Source organism: Solanum dulcamara, chromosome 9 (genome assembly GCF_947179165.1).
Source record: "Solanum dulcamara chromosome 9, daSolDulc1.2, whole genome shotgun sequence".
Lineage (NCBI taxonomy): Eukaryota > Viridiplantae > Streptophyta > Magnoliopsida > Solanales > Solanaceae > Solanum > Solanum dulcamara.
The window spans coordinates 6,159,359-6,177,229 of NC_077245.1; the positions used below are offsets into that span (position 1 = coordinate 6,159,359).

At 36.4% G+C, this 17,871-nt stretch overlaps 1 protein-coding gene, 1 long non-coding RNA gene and 1 pseudogene across 2 annotated transcripts; all 3 read right to left on the reverse strand.

The window, feature by feature from the left end:
- Nucleotides 1-240: 240 nt before the first annotated feature.
- Nucleotides 241-7,970, reverse strand: LOC129902484 (endo-1,4-beta-xylanase 1-like; annotated as a pseudogene).
- Nucleotides 2,395-4,815, reverse strand: LOC129904578 (endo-1,4-beta-xylanase 1-like). The gene is made up of 5 exons (XM_055980140.1): nucleotides 4,731-4,815; nucleotides 4,402-4,561; nucleotides 2,901-4,003; nucleotides 2,660-2,819; nucleotides 2,395-2,555 (listed from the first exon to the last, which is right to left on the reverse strand). The coding sequence occupies exons 3-5, from the start codon at nucleotides 3,263-3,265 to the stop codon at nucleotides 2,541-2,543; spliced, it is 540 nt and encodes a 179-aa protein (XP_055836115.1). The 5' UTR covers nucleotides 3,266-4,003; nucleotides 4,402-4,561; nucleotides 4,731-4,815; the 3' UTR covers nucleotides 2,395-2,540.
- A 5,791-nt stretch (nucleotides 7,971-13,761) lies between the features above and the next one.
- Nucleotides 13,762-14,546, reverse strand: LOC129902195 (uncharacterized). The gene is made up of 3 exons (XR_008770058.1): nucleotides 14,484-14,546; nucleotides 14,302-14,374; nucleotides 13,762-13,838 (listed from the first exon to the last, which is right to left on the reverse strand). It is a non-coding gene; the product is annotated as an uncharacterized LOC129902195 (long non-coding RNA).
- Nucleotides 14,547-17,871: the final 3,325 nt, after the last annotated feature.

Here is a 17,871-nt window from a genome sequence, read left to right on the forward strand (position 1 = left end):
AATTAGGAAATGTTTTCGCTATATCAGTAAATATTTGTTTTCTACTATGCATTTTTTCAAAACATGTGTGGAGGCACCTTGGGCTTGCATGTAAAACTGTATCAAGTTGGGCTCGTCCACCAAAATTTTGTATTACGGCCCAGAAACACATTCACCTCAATATGACAATATTTGAACCTGATAGTTCATATTAGGCTTCAACTCAACTGCTTAATGGGTTGACAGAAATATATGTAGATGCTCTGCATTGTATTGTCACTGGAAATGAGGTTGTTCACTCTAATCAACAACGACGATCAAATTAAGTGTCAAAAGAAGCTGGATACAAGTTAAACTGACACTTGTATCAACAAAGTTCTATTGGAAAATGCTCAGAATGGAAAGACAGAACACATTAACAGGATCATACTATAAGGTGATAAATTCGATTAAAAAATGCAATTATAAATCAACAGATAATACCAGTGCACCGTCACCCTTGTCAACTACAAATTTCTTGGTAATTTTCATTGAAACAGTGATGAATTCCACCTCATAGGAGTCATGGAATCCATTAAAGCTGAATTGCCCTTGTTCATCAATATGACCATGAGCATTGGATAACCACTCCTGCTTAAGAGGAAGGTACCTTCTCGCAGTTTCATCGAGATCACCTTTTGCATTCACTAAATGTGAATTTGGTCGACTCAAGAACAGCTCCCAGAATCTCCACAACATTATACCTTCAACAGCAGGGTGGGCATAAGCTTCCCGAAGTATAACTTCTAGATCGTCAGCTCTTACGTATTCATTATCACAAGACACATCAACTTCAGTGAACCAAATAGGAAGTCCAAGAATACCAAGTTTGTCCAGAGCAGAGCATACAATGGGTCCAACTGGACGGTCAATATGTCCATGAATACCTATTCCTCCAACAGGTGCACCATGCTCTTGGAGATTATGAATATACTCTATGTACTTCTCAGGTGAAGATCGGGAATCGCTGCCATCCTCAACATGGTAATCATTTACAAATAGTAAGGCAGAAGGGTCCAACTGATGTGCAGTTTTAAACATGTTTACCCTGATGTCTTTACCCAATCTATCTAGGTAGAAAGAACCATGCATCATCTCATTAATCACATCACAACACTTGAACTTCCCATTGTAGAGTGTCAGCAGTCCTGTTAGACGGTTTTGAACAGACGTCATCAAGTCACTTTTGATCAAGGAATGTACAGATGCCTGAACAGTGGCCATCTCCTCCCAAAAGATACAGTGACCTCGAACTTGGATGTTGTTGTGTGCAGAAGTCAAGGAGTTCATCAGCATCTTTGTAGTTTAAATTGCCTTGCTGTGCTTCTGTCCAGTACCATTTCTGCTCATTTCCGAACACAGCCCAATTAAAATTCTTGACAAAGAAGTCATTGAAGTCTCCATTGTCCATGTTTGTTCTTCTTATGGCTGACCCAAACGGGAAGTTGTTTTGCAGTTGTCTAATTCTTACAAATGTGCCACGCAAATTTGCCTGAATCTGTTCCTGAGAACTTCAATATGACATCTCCCTTGCGAATCTATGAAGAAAATGGGCAAGTAAGAGTCTTTATTATAAATGTTAAATGAACTGTTTAAGGTAACGACATTCTCTGCTAGAAAAAAAATAGGATATTTGATTCTAATGAGCAATGACAGCAATGAAAATTGTTTAAAAGAGAGATGTTTCCACAAGGAAACTTTTTATTTCCAAAAGATATTTCTTCTGCTTTCCATCAAAACTACAGACTTTTTTTGTTGTTGCATATTTGCACTCAAATGCAATGCTGCAACAGTAAAACATGGATGATATTCACTGTTGAAACACCTCAAAACAAACAGACGATTATTACTTAGACACAATAATTGAAAATACCATGAACGCAGAAATGAGAATCACCTTTGCAGTTTGCCTCTTCAAGTGTCTAAATCGTGCACGTCTTTTAACAGGAAAAATTTGAAGCCCAGCAACCATTAGGTCTACACCAGCAGCAGGACCCTGAAGATAAATCATAATCTTAGCAGCTTGTTTCTCAATTCTAAAAGATCCTCCAACTTCATGCCATCTATCATTACTGATCTCAACTTGTCCCACGTTCAACCATTGGCTGTCTACTCCAAGGGCAATATTTACGCTCTGAGGTCCTAATGCTTGTTCAACTTTAACCCATGCAGATACTTGATATGTCAAATAAAGTTTACTTTATCTGTGATCATCTGAGCAGGACCCATCCAGTTTTGAGTACGATTTGTCAGCAGGATATAACGACCACTTAAAGGCTCATGAGCACTAAGAGAATCTCTAGTCATTGGAAGCATTGTAAGTGGTAAGCCTGTTTGAATGCTCATTGTACAGTTTCCAAGAGGGAACCAGCCATTTGTGTCATCATTTAGACTAGCATTTGTGATTATATTAACACCAAAATCAGCATCTTAAAAGAGATGAAAAATGAAATAGAAACGGATGATGTTATCATTTGAGGACATCATCAAATTGAGGGTTTACTATCAACAGTACAAACGGATCATGCGCCAGAACTCTATCAAAATAAGGAGAGAAACTTTTCGGTAATAGAACGAAGTTTAAATAAACTTGAGTAATCTCTAGAAAAAGAGAGAAACATGCACATAACATTGAACTTACATCGCAAGCAGTAGAACTGGGACATGAGATCACTACTGACTTTATGAGTAGGTCAGTTCCAGATGGAGGTCCCTGGAGATAGAATATAACTTGATCAGGCATAGTTGACAGAGAAAATGAACCTTCTAATATCTCCCAACACTCCTTCAAAGCAGATTTTCTGATGGAATAAAACTCTTCCGTGACTACTACTTCTTAAATAATTAAAGGTAACAAAGAAAAGTTAGATGTAGAATCTTACTTTGCAATGAATAGATAGCATGTTTCTGAATTTTGATACACTAGTTTTAACGTGGCGAGGACTTCAACAGAATTTTGTAAAGTACCGGAGGCTCCAATACAAGCAGAAACTGTATAAGTGCAACCTGCTGATACTCTGCTTGTAATGTCTTGCTCCAAACCATGCCAACATTCTTTACGATTTGTTACAATAGCAGCTGCTAATCCTTCATGGTAACCTGCTGGAACCACAAAAGCATCACAGCAATTTCGGTGCCACAAGTACAACCCATATGAAAAGTCATGGTTAAGGATGATGTTCCCAGCATCTTTCCCATCTTTCTTTGAACTCTGACAGGAAATATTACATGTATGATTGATGAGCATGAAAAAAACCCGACAGCAGCAAACTCTAATTATGATCAGGTAGTATTTAACAGTTTCAATTGCTTCAGAAGGTGCAGAGTTGATGCTCAAGAAGAACTTCTAACTGAGCCATAGTACAATGTCAGACGCAAAATAAAAATAAAAATTGCTCCTACTTCATATCAAATTACACAAGATACAAGTATGGAGGATTTTTACCAAAAGCTTATCTACTTTTGACGGCAACTTTTGGTGCAATAGTAGAGTTGCTCTTATAGTGACATGTAGACCACAGGTTTGAGGCATGGAAACAGGTCTTTAGTAAATATGCTAGGGGAAAGCTGTGTATACCACCATTCTCACCCTACACCTAAACAATTCAGGAAGCATTGCATGCATGTGAAGCTTCTTTGTTTCTCCCAATCCACTTCTTCCTCACAAACACTTACACTGCTAGGGTTTCCTAACAAGTTATAAAACAACTGCCATGCTTACAGTTTTAATTTTCCATGGACACTGAGTGATTTCATTTTCCTCAGGATTTGTAAGAAAAACTTATCGTATTTTAATATTCAGCTTATGGCTAGTGCCAAGAAAATTCTAGTTTGTACTGACATAACCGCTTCCATAACCCCTTGAATTCAGAAATTTTTTAACATATTCAAGAATTAGAAACTAGCAAAGCCACGTTCACATCTGAGAATCAAAGTAATTGTTGGCAGTGATCATTGGTGCCTTCTCCATTTTCTCCTTGGATTCCTACATCCAAGATCACACAATTAGCTGAATAACTAATGTGAGAAATTCAAAATGACAAATAAGCTGCCAAGAATATCTTCTTTTTATGACTCATGTAAAACAACCTTGCAGCCTCGTTCAAACCATCTATTTAGGCCATCATCCAAGTGAGGGTTTACTATGATGTTATCACCATCAGTACAAATGACTGATTTTCCCAAACTCGATCAAAATATAGGGAGGATTCCTTTCAGTATGAGACAGAAAGTTTAAATAAACTTGAACTCTCCAGAATATAGAATTGGCACAATTCTTAACTATGATCTCCCAATATGTCCTAAATTTAACATATGCTAAACATACTCAATCCCTCTTAGACTGGAGAACAAGATGGAATATGCACACAACACTGGACTTACATTAGAAGCAGTAGAACTGAAACATAACATCACTACTGATTTGATAAGAAGCTGAACCCCAGGTGGAGGTCCCTCAAGATAAAATATAACTTCATTAGGCACTGTTGACAAGGAAAATGAACCTTCCAGCATGCCCCAACTCTCCTTGGAAACATATTTTCTGCAAGGAGAAAAATGCCACCAAGACTATAGCTTCACATAAACAATGAAAAGTAACAAAGACAAGCTAGATACAGAATCTTACTTTCCAATGGATAAAAAAATTATTTCTGAATTTTGATACACTAGTTTTATTGTGGCTAAGACTTTTACAGATCCCTGAAAATTACCAGAGGCTCCAACACAAGCAGAAACTGTATATCTGGAACCTGCTGATATTCTGCTTGTAATGTCTTGCTCTAAGCCCTGCCACCATATTGTACGATTTGTCACAACAGCCATAGTCAATCCATTACGGTATCCAGAACCTGCTGGAACAACAAAGCATCACAACCATTTTGGCGCCACAAGTGCAGACCATCCAAGAAGTCATGGTTTAGGATGATGTTCCCAATATCTTTCCCATTTTCCTTTGAACTCTGTCAGGAAATACGGTTAGTATGATTAATAAGCTTGAAAAAAAACCGAGAGCAACAAGTCAACAACACTAATTAAGTTCTGGTGTAATATGACAGCCTGAAATGCTTCTGAAGGTGCAAATTTGATGATCAAGATAAATTTCTTACTGGGCCATAAGAAAATCTATAAAAGGGCAGCCCGGTGCACTAAAGCTCCCGCTATGCGCGGGGTCCGGGGAAGGGCCTGACCACAAGGGTCTATTGTACGCAGCCTTGCCTTGCATTTCTGCCAGAGGCCTTGCTCCAAATTCAAACGAAATTACACAAGATACCAGTTCAAGGAGGATTTTACCAAATATTAATCAAAATAAACTTTTGAGGGTGAGTGTTGGCACCACAGTATAATCCTCCGTTCATGACAAGTAAGCCATGGGTTCGAGACTGGAAATAGATACAACAAAGTGATGTTCATCAATTTTTGACATATTAGCACAAAGAATTAACTTTACCAGTTACTCCAAGACTCCCTTTCAGCACAAAGAATAAGATAATTAGATCATATTTTAGTTACAAAACCAGGATTTCCACAAGTTCAAAATATGAAGAAGTAAGTCAAAGGAGGTTCAACATTTGCAACATATGCCTAAAAGATAATTCTAATGATGTATAAACAGTGTGATTTTCTGCAGATGTGAACCCTCAGCACTACCTAGCTCTGCCCTTGTAATATTCTAGTACAAATGCCATAAACCCTTCCTCAACCCCACAAATTCGGCATAATTTACAGTTTAAGAATTACAAAACAGCAAATAAACTGTCAATAACCCATATTAGGGAAAAATGCAAAAACCCATTTGCACCTGAGAGTCAGAAGTACTGCTGGGAATGACCATTGGTGCCTTCTTTATTCTTTCCTTTGATTCCTACATCCAAAATCGCATGATTAATCACACAATTTATTTGGAAAACTCAAAATGTTAAACGATCATTGCCCAGGAAAAAAAAAGGTTGCTTTTTTTATTATAGAAAATTCAACAAAACAAGAAAGTGTACCTGGGTAAGTTTGGTATGGTCAGTAGGCTAAGTACTTCTTTCTTTCATATTCATACTACTAAATTTAACTGCGGGACATAAAAGAAAAATAGATTATTGTGCTATTTTTTATTTTTATAAAGTTCATTTTGGCCAATTAAATGTTTTTCAACTACAATGGGTAAGATAACTCGTAACATTGCCGAGTGAAATTTTTTTCCCTTCCATTGTCATATATATATATAATTTTTCAACTACAATGGGTAAGATAACTCATAACATTGTCGAGTGAAATAGTAAGATAAAGGTTAAAACATGATATCTTACCACTTGAAAGTGAGAGCCTTTTTTAATTATTTTTTGTGGTGGTGGGGGAGAGGTGGAGGTGGAGGGGTTGAACTTCACCAGAAGATAAGAATGTAATGTTGTTATTTAATCCAGAATGTTATAACAAAAGAAGAGGATGAAAACAATTTCAAATATGGATCCGTAGATTCGTCTAAATATAAAAAACATCTCCTCTATCTTACCATCAGAGAGTTAATATAGGATAATTTGTTTTAAATAGGAAATCAACACAGATATCTATAGTGCAAATAACATCATTTTATCTTTTTAAATCATCCTCCCGAATGAAACACGTCTCTTGAAACAGACATATACATATTATGCTAATTAGAAAGAAAAAAAACCTTGTACTAATGAAAGCTTAGAGGAATTCCGCTTTAATCTCTATTTCCTTCTCCTTCAACATATTGTTGTGTTGAATTTTTGGTTCATAATGTAGTGACAACCATAACACCCTTTTATCACAGTAACCATCAAAGGAAGAAGCGCATTGTCCACAGTGATAGGACAAGCCAAAATCTGTTGCAAGAGAAGCATTACCAAAAATTATAACATCATATATTACAAGAAGTTAGAACATACATAGCCTTAATTCAATATTTTCAGGACACCATTTTTTCATTATTATGGACAAAACTGATTCTTTTATTATCTTATCATGTGGAATCAGCAATACATTCAAGTCTCAGGTTCAAGAGATAACAAAAGATATCATATTCGTATGCTAAATTTTTTTAAAAGCATTACTTCATTCAAATCAGATCCATACTACTCACAATAAGAGATATTGTTGCACTCCCAAATTTTATGTTTTAAGTAGTAATCAAACTTAAGAAAGCAAATTCCAGTTTAACATTTGGAATAGATACCATTGAACTTAAATTATAATAGGCAGTATGCTTCTCAATCTGTTTAACTCTGATTATATTGAGGTTAATTTATTAAGGAATAAAGAAGTAATGTCAAAATAATTTTTTTAGAGAAGTATATCTAAGGTGTTTTCTGTTTCTGTTAGTAGGATATCTACAATTGACTTTAGTTTAACTATCAGGTAGACCGGAACCTTTAATTTTTACAATACACACAACTTTCATAAAAAATAGAAACAAAGGATCTCTACTTACCTCTTTATGGCTGAGGGGAGTAGCTGATCTTGCACCTCAGTCTTGGGTGTGCTGCTGGATCCTCTAGTGTGATTCCAGATGCGTCAACTACACTAATAAGTTTACCCTCACCTGTAGAAGGGTGTATAGTAGCAACTGGATCAGTCCTTTCTATAGTAGTATCATTAGTATCACTTGACTCACTCACATCCAACTTTCCAAGAACAACCTGAATGCCAACATCTTAAGCCGACTTGTCCCCTCTAAAGATTTCAATCATATTATTGAACGGTGCCAACATCCATTTATTCATGGTCTTTTGTGCCACCTAAAGCTCACACTCGGGAGCCTCGAGCTCTACCCACAACTGTCGAATTTCACCCTCCAAGGCATTGATGTGATATCCATTAGAGTGTCTCTGGGCATGCTCCTCATCTGAATCCAGGACTGCATATATGTCATAGAATGTCGACTGTGTCTTAGATACTATCTCATCACTTTTCTTTTTCAGCGTGTAGAGAGCTACCATGACCGTCGGGGTGCGGATGAAGTGTAGAGTACATTTTTTGTTTGTAATAAGTGTCTTCACAGGGATGTCATCCAATATATAGCATAAATAAGGAAGATGCAATCCCATATAACATCAGTTTTATGAGTAACCGGCATCTTACGATTGCAAATCCAGTTGAGCAAAGCTTCAGTCTTAATAGGAAATTTACTATTTAATAATGAATTTGTAATTAACTCACAGTCTTTTAATCTTGCTCATGCCAATTCACAATGGAAGTATTTGCACCCGAATAGCTCAATGTCACAGTATAACTTTCTCATAAATAGATTTCATCATCTCCCTGCTAAGTCTATAATTAGAAGAGACCAGTTTCTCTATCAGTACTCAATAAAAAATGCTTAATATGGTTAAAGTGACAGAAAGTGCTTGTATATATGTAAAATCCCAACATATTACTAATGATGGAAGGAGTAAGAATTGGAATGGGCATTAGCTAGTCCAATGAACACACCAAGTGCACTTGATACAAATAAGGATTCAGGATATAAACTTATGAAGAACTACATTAATGAAAAGCTACCGTGAAAATCTTAAATCATCAGTTTCTTAATATTTTTAGGTCGACATGTTCAGCATTTGATAATTTGTCTCAGTTCTTCACAATACAGACTTCATAATTATCTCAACACATAAAGATATAATCAATATACCAATAGACTTCAAATCAGATTAACACAAGCACTTTCTTTCACTTGCAAGTGCCTAAAATTGATGAAACATATCAAAACCTAATGATAGACATTTATCTCAAGTACTTCCTTTACACGTTAGTCACTAATCATATTACCTACGTAAGAAACCTCCTAAGTTTCGTCATTCTATAGCTTTGGTGGAACGATAAGTTTCATCAAAGAGGTAAAGTTTTTATCTGGCAAAATAAAAAAAGAATTTCAAAAATATAAATCTGATAAAAGGTGCATACATTTGATAAAATAGAATTCTCTCTAAGCCTTTTCAGATTTGTAAAGCTATTGCTGGTGTTCAAAGTCAGTAGCAAATCCAGGTAGAGAAGACAATGAATGGAGATACAGGGTAGAGGAACTGTGTCTGCATTCTAAGGTTAGTGTTTGCTATTTCAAAATCCTATCAACTCCAATAATTCCAATACTATATGTGAATTCACGTACTTCGGCATTATTAACCACTGACTATTATCCCCAATTGCATTGCAGTGGTTAGTAAGTTAAGAAAGTGGAGAGACAAAAGAGTGCTTGAAGAAGCATTCAAAAAACTAATGATGGAAGAATTTGAAAGGCGAAAAGGGAACATGAAGAGTCGACGGCATTGCCGAAGCGGTGATTACTTTTGGCTTAGTAGGTTTTGTGAGTTTTAAACGATGACATTGCCGAACCGGTGTTTACTGTTGGCTACGCAAGTTTTGTGATTTTAAGAGAAATTTGCCAAATTTTGTGGTTTAATATAAAAATGAATTTCTTGTTTTTTAAGAATGCTTTCTAAGAGTGTCACGTAGGTGGGTATATATATATATATATAAAAGAATTTCTTAAATTTCTTACTAAAAATGTTTGTCCCATATTACTTGATAACTTACTATATCAAGATATAATTAATTAAATTTTTTCCTATTTATCCCTACAATTAATATGTTTTAGAAGTTTAAACAAATTTTGAAGATCCAAAAACTTCTTTTTTTCAAGAGGCTAATTAATATGAGTAGAAGACAAAATAGTAAAGTTAAACAATCTATTAATAAATTTTAAATTATCGTGTAAAATAGAAAGTGCCCATCTAATATGAGACGGAGATAGTACTAAATTAATTTTATTAATGTGACACGTTTATATATTATGTCTAAAATAATCTTATAGAATAATCCAACTATCCTATCCACCAACCAAACGATCACTTAGTGTGTCTCTATATCAATTAAAATCAGTGAATGAAAATGCAGCTCCAAGCATACCAAAAATATGAATGGAAAAATGTCTAATACTTAATAAAATCTAGAATAATCGAAATAAATATTTTCCTTCCACCATTAATTCCATTAGACTATATATTGAAGAACACATTTAATTATCGTGTAATAGTAATAGTTAGTTAGCAGTAGTCAGCCACATCAACATTAGTTAGTTACAAATTCAGTTTGTTGTCAGAGTAGTTTGTTAGATTGTTAGTTATAGCTTAATTCAATTACAAACAGGTGTCATGCTTTCCATCTTGTAAATATACCTCAGGGATGATCAAATACCATTGTGAGTTCTCATTTTAATCAAATCATCATTTTGATGAATTATCTTCTTCCTCAGTTCTTGGTAATGGCTTTCTCATTTCAGTTCACTCGAGTGCTCACCATTGATGTGGAGTTTTGATATGGTATCAGAGCAAGGTTGTTGTTTCAATTTCTCTATTTGTTTGCTTCCTTGATCTTTCAGTTGATGGTTCGTAGCTAGTTCGTTTTTGGTTACTCTTCACAGTACTTGTAGATCTAGTTGATTTCTTCTTATCTGAGTATATTTTTCAATCAATTCGAGCAACGCATCTATGGTGATTGATAGAGATACTTCTGGTTCTGAAAGAACCAATGTTGTTGTTAGTAACACAATTGTCAATGACACAAATAATGTCTTGTATGTGCATCCTTCAGATAGTCCAGGGATATTACTTATTCCTACTCAGTTTGATGGAACAGGGTATCGATCCTTTAGAAGAAGAGTCATGCGTGCATTATCAATGAAAAACAAGTTAGGTTTCATAGATGGGAGCTATGGAAAACCAAATACAGATTCACCTCAGCTTCGTCAATGAAAAAGGTGCGATGACATGGTAACATCATGAATTTTGAATTCATTAACTAAAGAAATCTCAGATAGTGTAGAGTATCTTAGCAAATCTGTGGAACTTTGGAAAGAATTGGAGGATAGGTATGATCAGACAAATGGAGCAAAGTTGTACCAAATACAGAAGAAAATAAATGATCTTACTCAAGAAGTGTTAGTTATTACTATTTACTATACAAATATGAAGAAGTTATGGAAAAAAATGAGTAATTTGAGTCTGAAGAATCAATATAGTTGCATATGAATTTGTGGTGCTAAGGATAATATGTATAAGGCAGAACAAGACAGACGATTAATTCAGTTCTTCATGGGATTGAATGAGAATATATAGTGATAAGGGGCAACATTCTAATGATGAATCCACTTCCTACCAGGGCACAGGCCTTCTTCTTATTGATTCAAGAAGAAAAACAAAGAAAATTCAAGCCTACTAGTCGAATGTCCATGAAATAAGCATCCTTAAATGTGAGTGCCCGCAATAATAATGGCAAGAGTCCAATGGAAAAAACTTTTAGAATAAATTATCAAAGATATGCAGAAAACAATAACAATTCAGGAAGAAACAATGGTTATAACTCAGGAAGGAACAACAATTATGCCAACAATAACAACTATTTTATAGGAAATAACAATGGTAGAAGTGCCATGATTTGTGATTTTGGAAGAAGCCAGGACACATCAAAGATAAGTGTTATAAGCTGCATGGATATCCTCAAAACAACAAATCAAACACTTACAGTAATGGTGGACAGACCTACAGACAAAACAACCCAAACTTCAAAGGAAAGAAAGTGGTGGCTAATGTGCATGGTGTTCCAAATGATATGGATATTCATAGGGAGGAGCAGTCATAAGGTAACAGTTTTCAGAATACTGGTATAACTAAGGAACAATGTGGATAAATTATGGATCTGCTACAACATTTCCAGATTAAGAATGTAGGGGGAGATTCAAGCACCTCAGGTGTTAATACTTGTCACGACCCAATTTCGTAGGTCATGATGGCACCTACTATTACCCTCTAGTAGGTAAGCCAGCCCGTCAACCCGGAACTTCAAGTAATGTATTTGAAGGCAAAAACTATATAAGAGCATTGAATTATAAAAGTAAACAGAATGAATAAGCGGAAGTAAACCAAAATATGTTTTAAACAACTAAAGATCCCTCCCACAACCTGGAAGTCACAAGTATAGAGCTGCTATAAAATAAAAGACGAGTACAAGTCTCGAAAGTGGACCGGACATATATATACAACAACTGGCTACTCTCAAAAGGCAAAAGACGGGTCATCCATTCTGAAGGAGACAGAAGTGATCCAAAAATGCCAAGTTATCACCCTAGTCTCCGAATCTGACTGCAACAAGCTCGATCTATTCGTGACAGTAGCTGGTGCTCGATCCTGCATCACGAAAGTAGATGCAGAGTGTAGTATGAGTACCAAGACAACAGGTACCCAGTAGGCATCATAGGCCGACTGAGCAGAAAAGGTGAAAACAATATGAAAAAGAGGAATAAGCCTAAATAGGAATCAACATAAGCATCTAAAGTGAAAAGAGTACTATCTACGAGAGCTACAACTAACTATACCCAACTGGGCCCCCATAAGCCCAGCCGGGACACTCGTACGCAAGTTAAATAAAAACCCGAACGAATCCCCATAAGTTCGCCGAGTACACAGAATAGCTACAACTACCAAGGCTAGGAACCAAGAATATGCGATGTCAGGAACCGAAGTACTGTATCATTTCCAAAACCCAGAATCTCCAAGAGTCAATCGATCTAGGGGTGACTTAGGGGTCGAGGCCGGGACTGGGACCCAGATGCTCGCCCGAATATTCAAAGTGGCCAAGGCCGGGACTGGGTACCTGGATGCTTGCCATAATACATAAGTGCGGGACTGGATACCCGGATGCTCGCTGTAATACATCGGTGCGGTCGAGGCCGGGACTGTATACCCGGATGCTCACCGTAATACATCGGTATAATCGAGGCCAGGACTGGATACCCGGATGCTCGTCATACTAGCAAGTCGGCGGAGGCCGGGACTGAGTACCCGGATGCTCCCCGATAATTCAGAACGGAGGCCGGGACTGGGTACCCGGATGCTCATAGATAATTTATCCCATGGTTTCGAATATATCCTTTCCAACTAATCAGCAACAGTACCGAAAATTTCCTCCACAATGTGTCAACTGATATGCCGCCAAAACTTGAACCGGAGCCAAAGCCAAACGATCATGAATTCTAGTATTGCCAACGCATCTCAAAAGTTATGACTATATCGAGTTATGGGTGGGAGTGTTATTAAGAGCAAGGGTATCGCCTAGCTAAGGCCAACTACTAGGCACTAGCCCGCTACACCATTCTACAGGGATCTAAGTCCACCGGAGCGACGCCGGGCATATAAAGCAAGTTTACATCCTATACTAAGGCCAACATACTCCACAGTATCAACAACATGCTTATTCAACTCTCCTTATAATACTAACAAATAACGATAAGATACACATGCTTCTAAATACCTGAAAAACCTGATAACAAGACTAAATCATGATTTCTAACACCTATACTAAGGCCAACATACTCCACAGTATCAACAACATGCTCATTCAACTCTCCTTATAATACTAACAAATAACGACAAGATACATCTGCTTCTAAATACCCGAAAAACCCGATAACAAGCCTAAAACATGATTTCTAACATCTATACTAAGGCCAACATACTCCACAGTATCAACAACATGCTCATTCAACTCTCCTTATAATACTAACAAATAACGACAAGATATACATGTTTCTAAATATCTGAAAACCCAATAATAAGCCTAAAACATGATTTCTAACACCTAAGATATACAATCAAACTACCCAACCCAAATTCCAACTATTTCAACATGCTGGAATGTGTGCCAGCTCAATCTAAAGAATGGTAAACCGTAGCCTACCTGTAGGCTAAACACGCGAGCTTCAAATCACTGTGCTGGAGCTTTTCCCTTTCGAACGACCTCGTAATGCTGCCAAACTGTCAAAAATAAAACCACAACGTTGATACGGTCGTTTAGACACTAATTTCATAATTTTTGGAAATGGACCAATTTTTGGGTCGAAAACGGGAATTGTGGGACTCACATACGAAATTCCGGATTTGACCCCCAAAACAGGTTCTAAACGTCACCCCATGCTCAAAAATCAGATTTATAATACAATTCGGGGTGAGAAATTACGCAAGACGATCAAACAACCAAAACTCATAAATTCGGACTAAAGGACCAAAAATGGCAGCATCGAAATCAGTAGATTCTGGAAATACGAGACTCTTTCAACCCACACAAATTGCACTATGATGATCCTTGCGAAAAACCCCACAATCTAGCCTCAAGAATCACTCAAAACGAAGTTATATTGACCAAGATACACTCTTTCAAAATTCAATAAAATTTCATTCCGAAAATCACTAAATCTGCAGCTAAAAATCAATTTATTACCTCGAACGACATGCCAAAAACAGATTCTGAAACTTCCACAATGTTCTCCTTAAATTTCCACGCAAGATAGCCTCTGGAATCACCCAAATCAGATTTATATTGGTCAAGAAATAACTTGTCAAAGTTCTTAAAAAATCCATTCCGAAAATGGATACTGCTGCAAATAAAATCACGATTTTTACCTGAATCGAATGCTCCAAATCAGTTTTCAATCTCTCCAATGCGTTCTCCACGAAAAACCTCACAATTTTGCCTTTTGAATCACCCAATTTGGAGCTCTAGAACTCAAGAAATGAGGGTTCAAAGTTGAGGAGAAAAATCTGAAAATTTAGTGCAAAATCTGCACTATTGCACCAGATTTTTTCTGGTTTTCCATTATTTAAAGTCTCCGAATGGACCCTCGGAATTCGTTCGGAATCCGATAAAAATAAACCAGATATGCTACCCTACTAAATTCGATATTTCGGACTCAATGGCGCATTCAGAATTCTCATACGAGGTTATTATAATAAAAAGTGGGTCCCACATCCAAGAGTCATTTTAAGTCATATTTCCCAGCGGGCCTCGATATTAGTCCGGAAGTCTCAAAAAGCAAACGAAGGGTCGTTTTAGACTAAAATCAACATTCCGAAACTAACCGCGCTGTCAGAATTTTTATTCGAGCGCATTTTCCAAGAATGTTGACCAAAGTCAACTATAGGCTAAGTTTCAAAGTCAAAAGCGCCAAATAGCCCCAAACTCGTATCGATTGACTCGATAGTTATTCCAACAGTGCTACTAGCCTAATTTGGTCATTCCGGAGCTGATGGAACCATCAGAATTTGAATTCGAGATTTCGTTAGCCCAAAACTCAAAAAGTCGCAACTAAACTAATTTAGGCCTTTAAAATAGCAAAATGGACTCGGGACCTCTAAAAATTCAACCAACACTTTTTCTAGACTAAAAACCATCTCCTGAATCCAATGGAGTTGTCGAAATTCCATTCCGAGCATCGAAACTCCAAAAGTTGACCAAAGTCAAACCTTGGCTTAAAGTTCCTCAAATTCTCAACTCAAGGCCTCAAATCTTCGTTACAGCTCCAAAACTGATTCCATAAAGTCTCCTAACTCAATTTCGACATTTCAGAGCTGCTGGAATCGACGGAATTCCGTTCCGAGATCTGTAGCTCCGATTGACCCCAAATACCACTTTTTAACACTTAAAGCTTATGAAACTCAAAATTTCCAAGGACTTAACTTTTCATAGGATTTTCTAAAAATCAACACCCGATAACAATTAGAAATGACTCGGGGCATCTAAAGGGAGGGGTAAAATGGTCATTTTACAAAAATTCCAAAAATGACCTTGAGGGTCATTACAATACTGGCTCTATGAATTTTGCAGGTATTGTAGTTTGTTCTTATTTTATTGATTTTGATAATCCTTCATGCAAGTGTTTTGAATCAAGTGCTGACTTATGAATCATAGCCTCAGGGGCATCAAACCATATGACCTTTAACCAAACCTCCCAACCTACATTACTACTTTACCATATCCCATATTATTTTCTCTTCCTAATGGATACAAATTAAAGTAACAGAATTTGGTGATGTGTCAATTACATCTAAGATCATCTTACATAATGTGTTATATGTGCCCTCTTTTAGGTATAATCTTATTTCAGTCCATTCCCTATCTCTTTCCATGAAATGCATAGTCTTGTTCATTGATGCCCTTTGTCTAATACAGGCCCCTTTAGTGAAGAGGCCTCAGGTGATTGGTAATAGCAGGGATGGACTCTACTTTCTGTGTTCAAGGTGTTTGAAGAAATCTGATAACAATATCATGAATCCAATATGTTGTTGTCTTTCTGATAATAGTTCCTTTCTTGTTAACTCTTCATATAGTTAGTCTAGCAAGTCCTGTAATCCTTCAACTAGCAAGTCATGTCTTTTAGATTAATCTGATGGCTCTCTTCAATGTACCACTTCTGCTTCTTGTAATAAAAGTGCATTAATTGATAGTGATTCTTGTATGACTGCTAAAGGAAGTGTAGACTTATTGTGGCATAATAGACTTGGTCATGACCTTTTGTTAAAATGAGGAATATCTCCACAATCCCAGTTTTTTTCTTCTTCAAAACAATCCTTCCTATGCACTATATGTCCCATGGCAAGGCAAAAAAGGTTGTCATTTAGCCAAAGCACCAGTCAAAGCAAATTCAAATTTGAATTACTTCATGTTGATTTGCGGGGACCATACTATGTACCCATATATGATAATTACAGATACTTTATTACATTAGTGGATGATTATAGTAGATCTACTTGGAACATCTTTTGAGCATCAAAAGTAATGCTTTGAATGTTTTGAAAGCCTTCACAAGTATGCTAGAAAACCATTTCAAAACCACTGTCAAAAACATCAGGTCTGATAATGGCCCAAAATTTATCAACAATGAAGCAAATTAATTTTTTCAAACTAAGGCATTCTTCATCAAAAGAGTTATCCTTACACACCACAACAAAATAGTGTGGTGGAAAGAAAACACAAGTACTTTCTAGAGACAGCAAGGGATCTCTTGTTCCAGTCCAAATTTCCCTTGAGATGTTGGGGAGAATATATTTTGAAAGCCACTTATCTCAAAAACAAATTGCCCTCAAATCAGCTCAATAGCAAATGTCCATATGAACTGTTATACAACAGAAAACCAAACTACAACCAACTTAGATCCTTTGGATGCCTTTGTTATCCCATTGTACCAAAAGTCCTTAGAGATAAATTTGAACCAAGAACCACTCCTCACATATTTTTAGGATATCCCTTTGGCACAAAAAGGATACAAGGTAATGAGTCTTGCCACAAAAAGATTACACATTTCTAGAAATATAGTCTTTTATGAAAGTGTTTTTTCTTTTTTTTTGTCTTCTGAAAAGTGTAATTTTCCTTCTATTCTTAAGTTAGTACCTTCTACTATTTTCACCAATTTCAATGATTACAATGAATTGAGACCATATAACAATCATGCAAACGATCACAGAAATAACATTGACCAAGATACTAGTCTATTACCTCCTTACAATTCTCCACCAGAACAATCTACCACTGAACATACTTCTCCACCAATATCTCTTTTGTCCCCTAAAAATTATCTTCCATCACCACCACAAACTTCTCTCATAGTAGTTCAAAGAAGATCTCACAGAGTAAACAAAGTTCCTCAACAACTAAAAGATTATATTGTTTCCATCCCTTCCTTAAGAACTCCCAACACCTCACAATCTGATTCCAACACCAACCTTTCTCTTAATGTTTTATTCTCCAAATATCACCATATTTCTCCTAATGTTATTGCATCCAATAGTCAGGCTCTTGTTGAAAATATTTTCATGATAGTGAACCATCATCATATGAGGAAGCATTCTTAAGTCCTGCTTGGCAGAACGCAATGACACAAGAGTTTGAGGCACTATATGCTAACAATACTTGGGATCTTGTGAGGTTACCTGTAGATAAACAAGCTATTGGATGCGGTGAGTGTACAAGGTCAAACACAAAGTAGGTGGCAGTATAGAAAGATTTAAGGCTAGA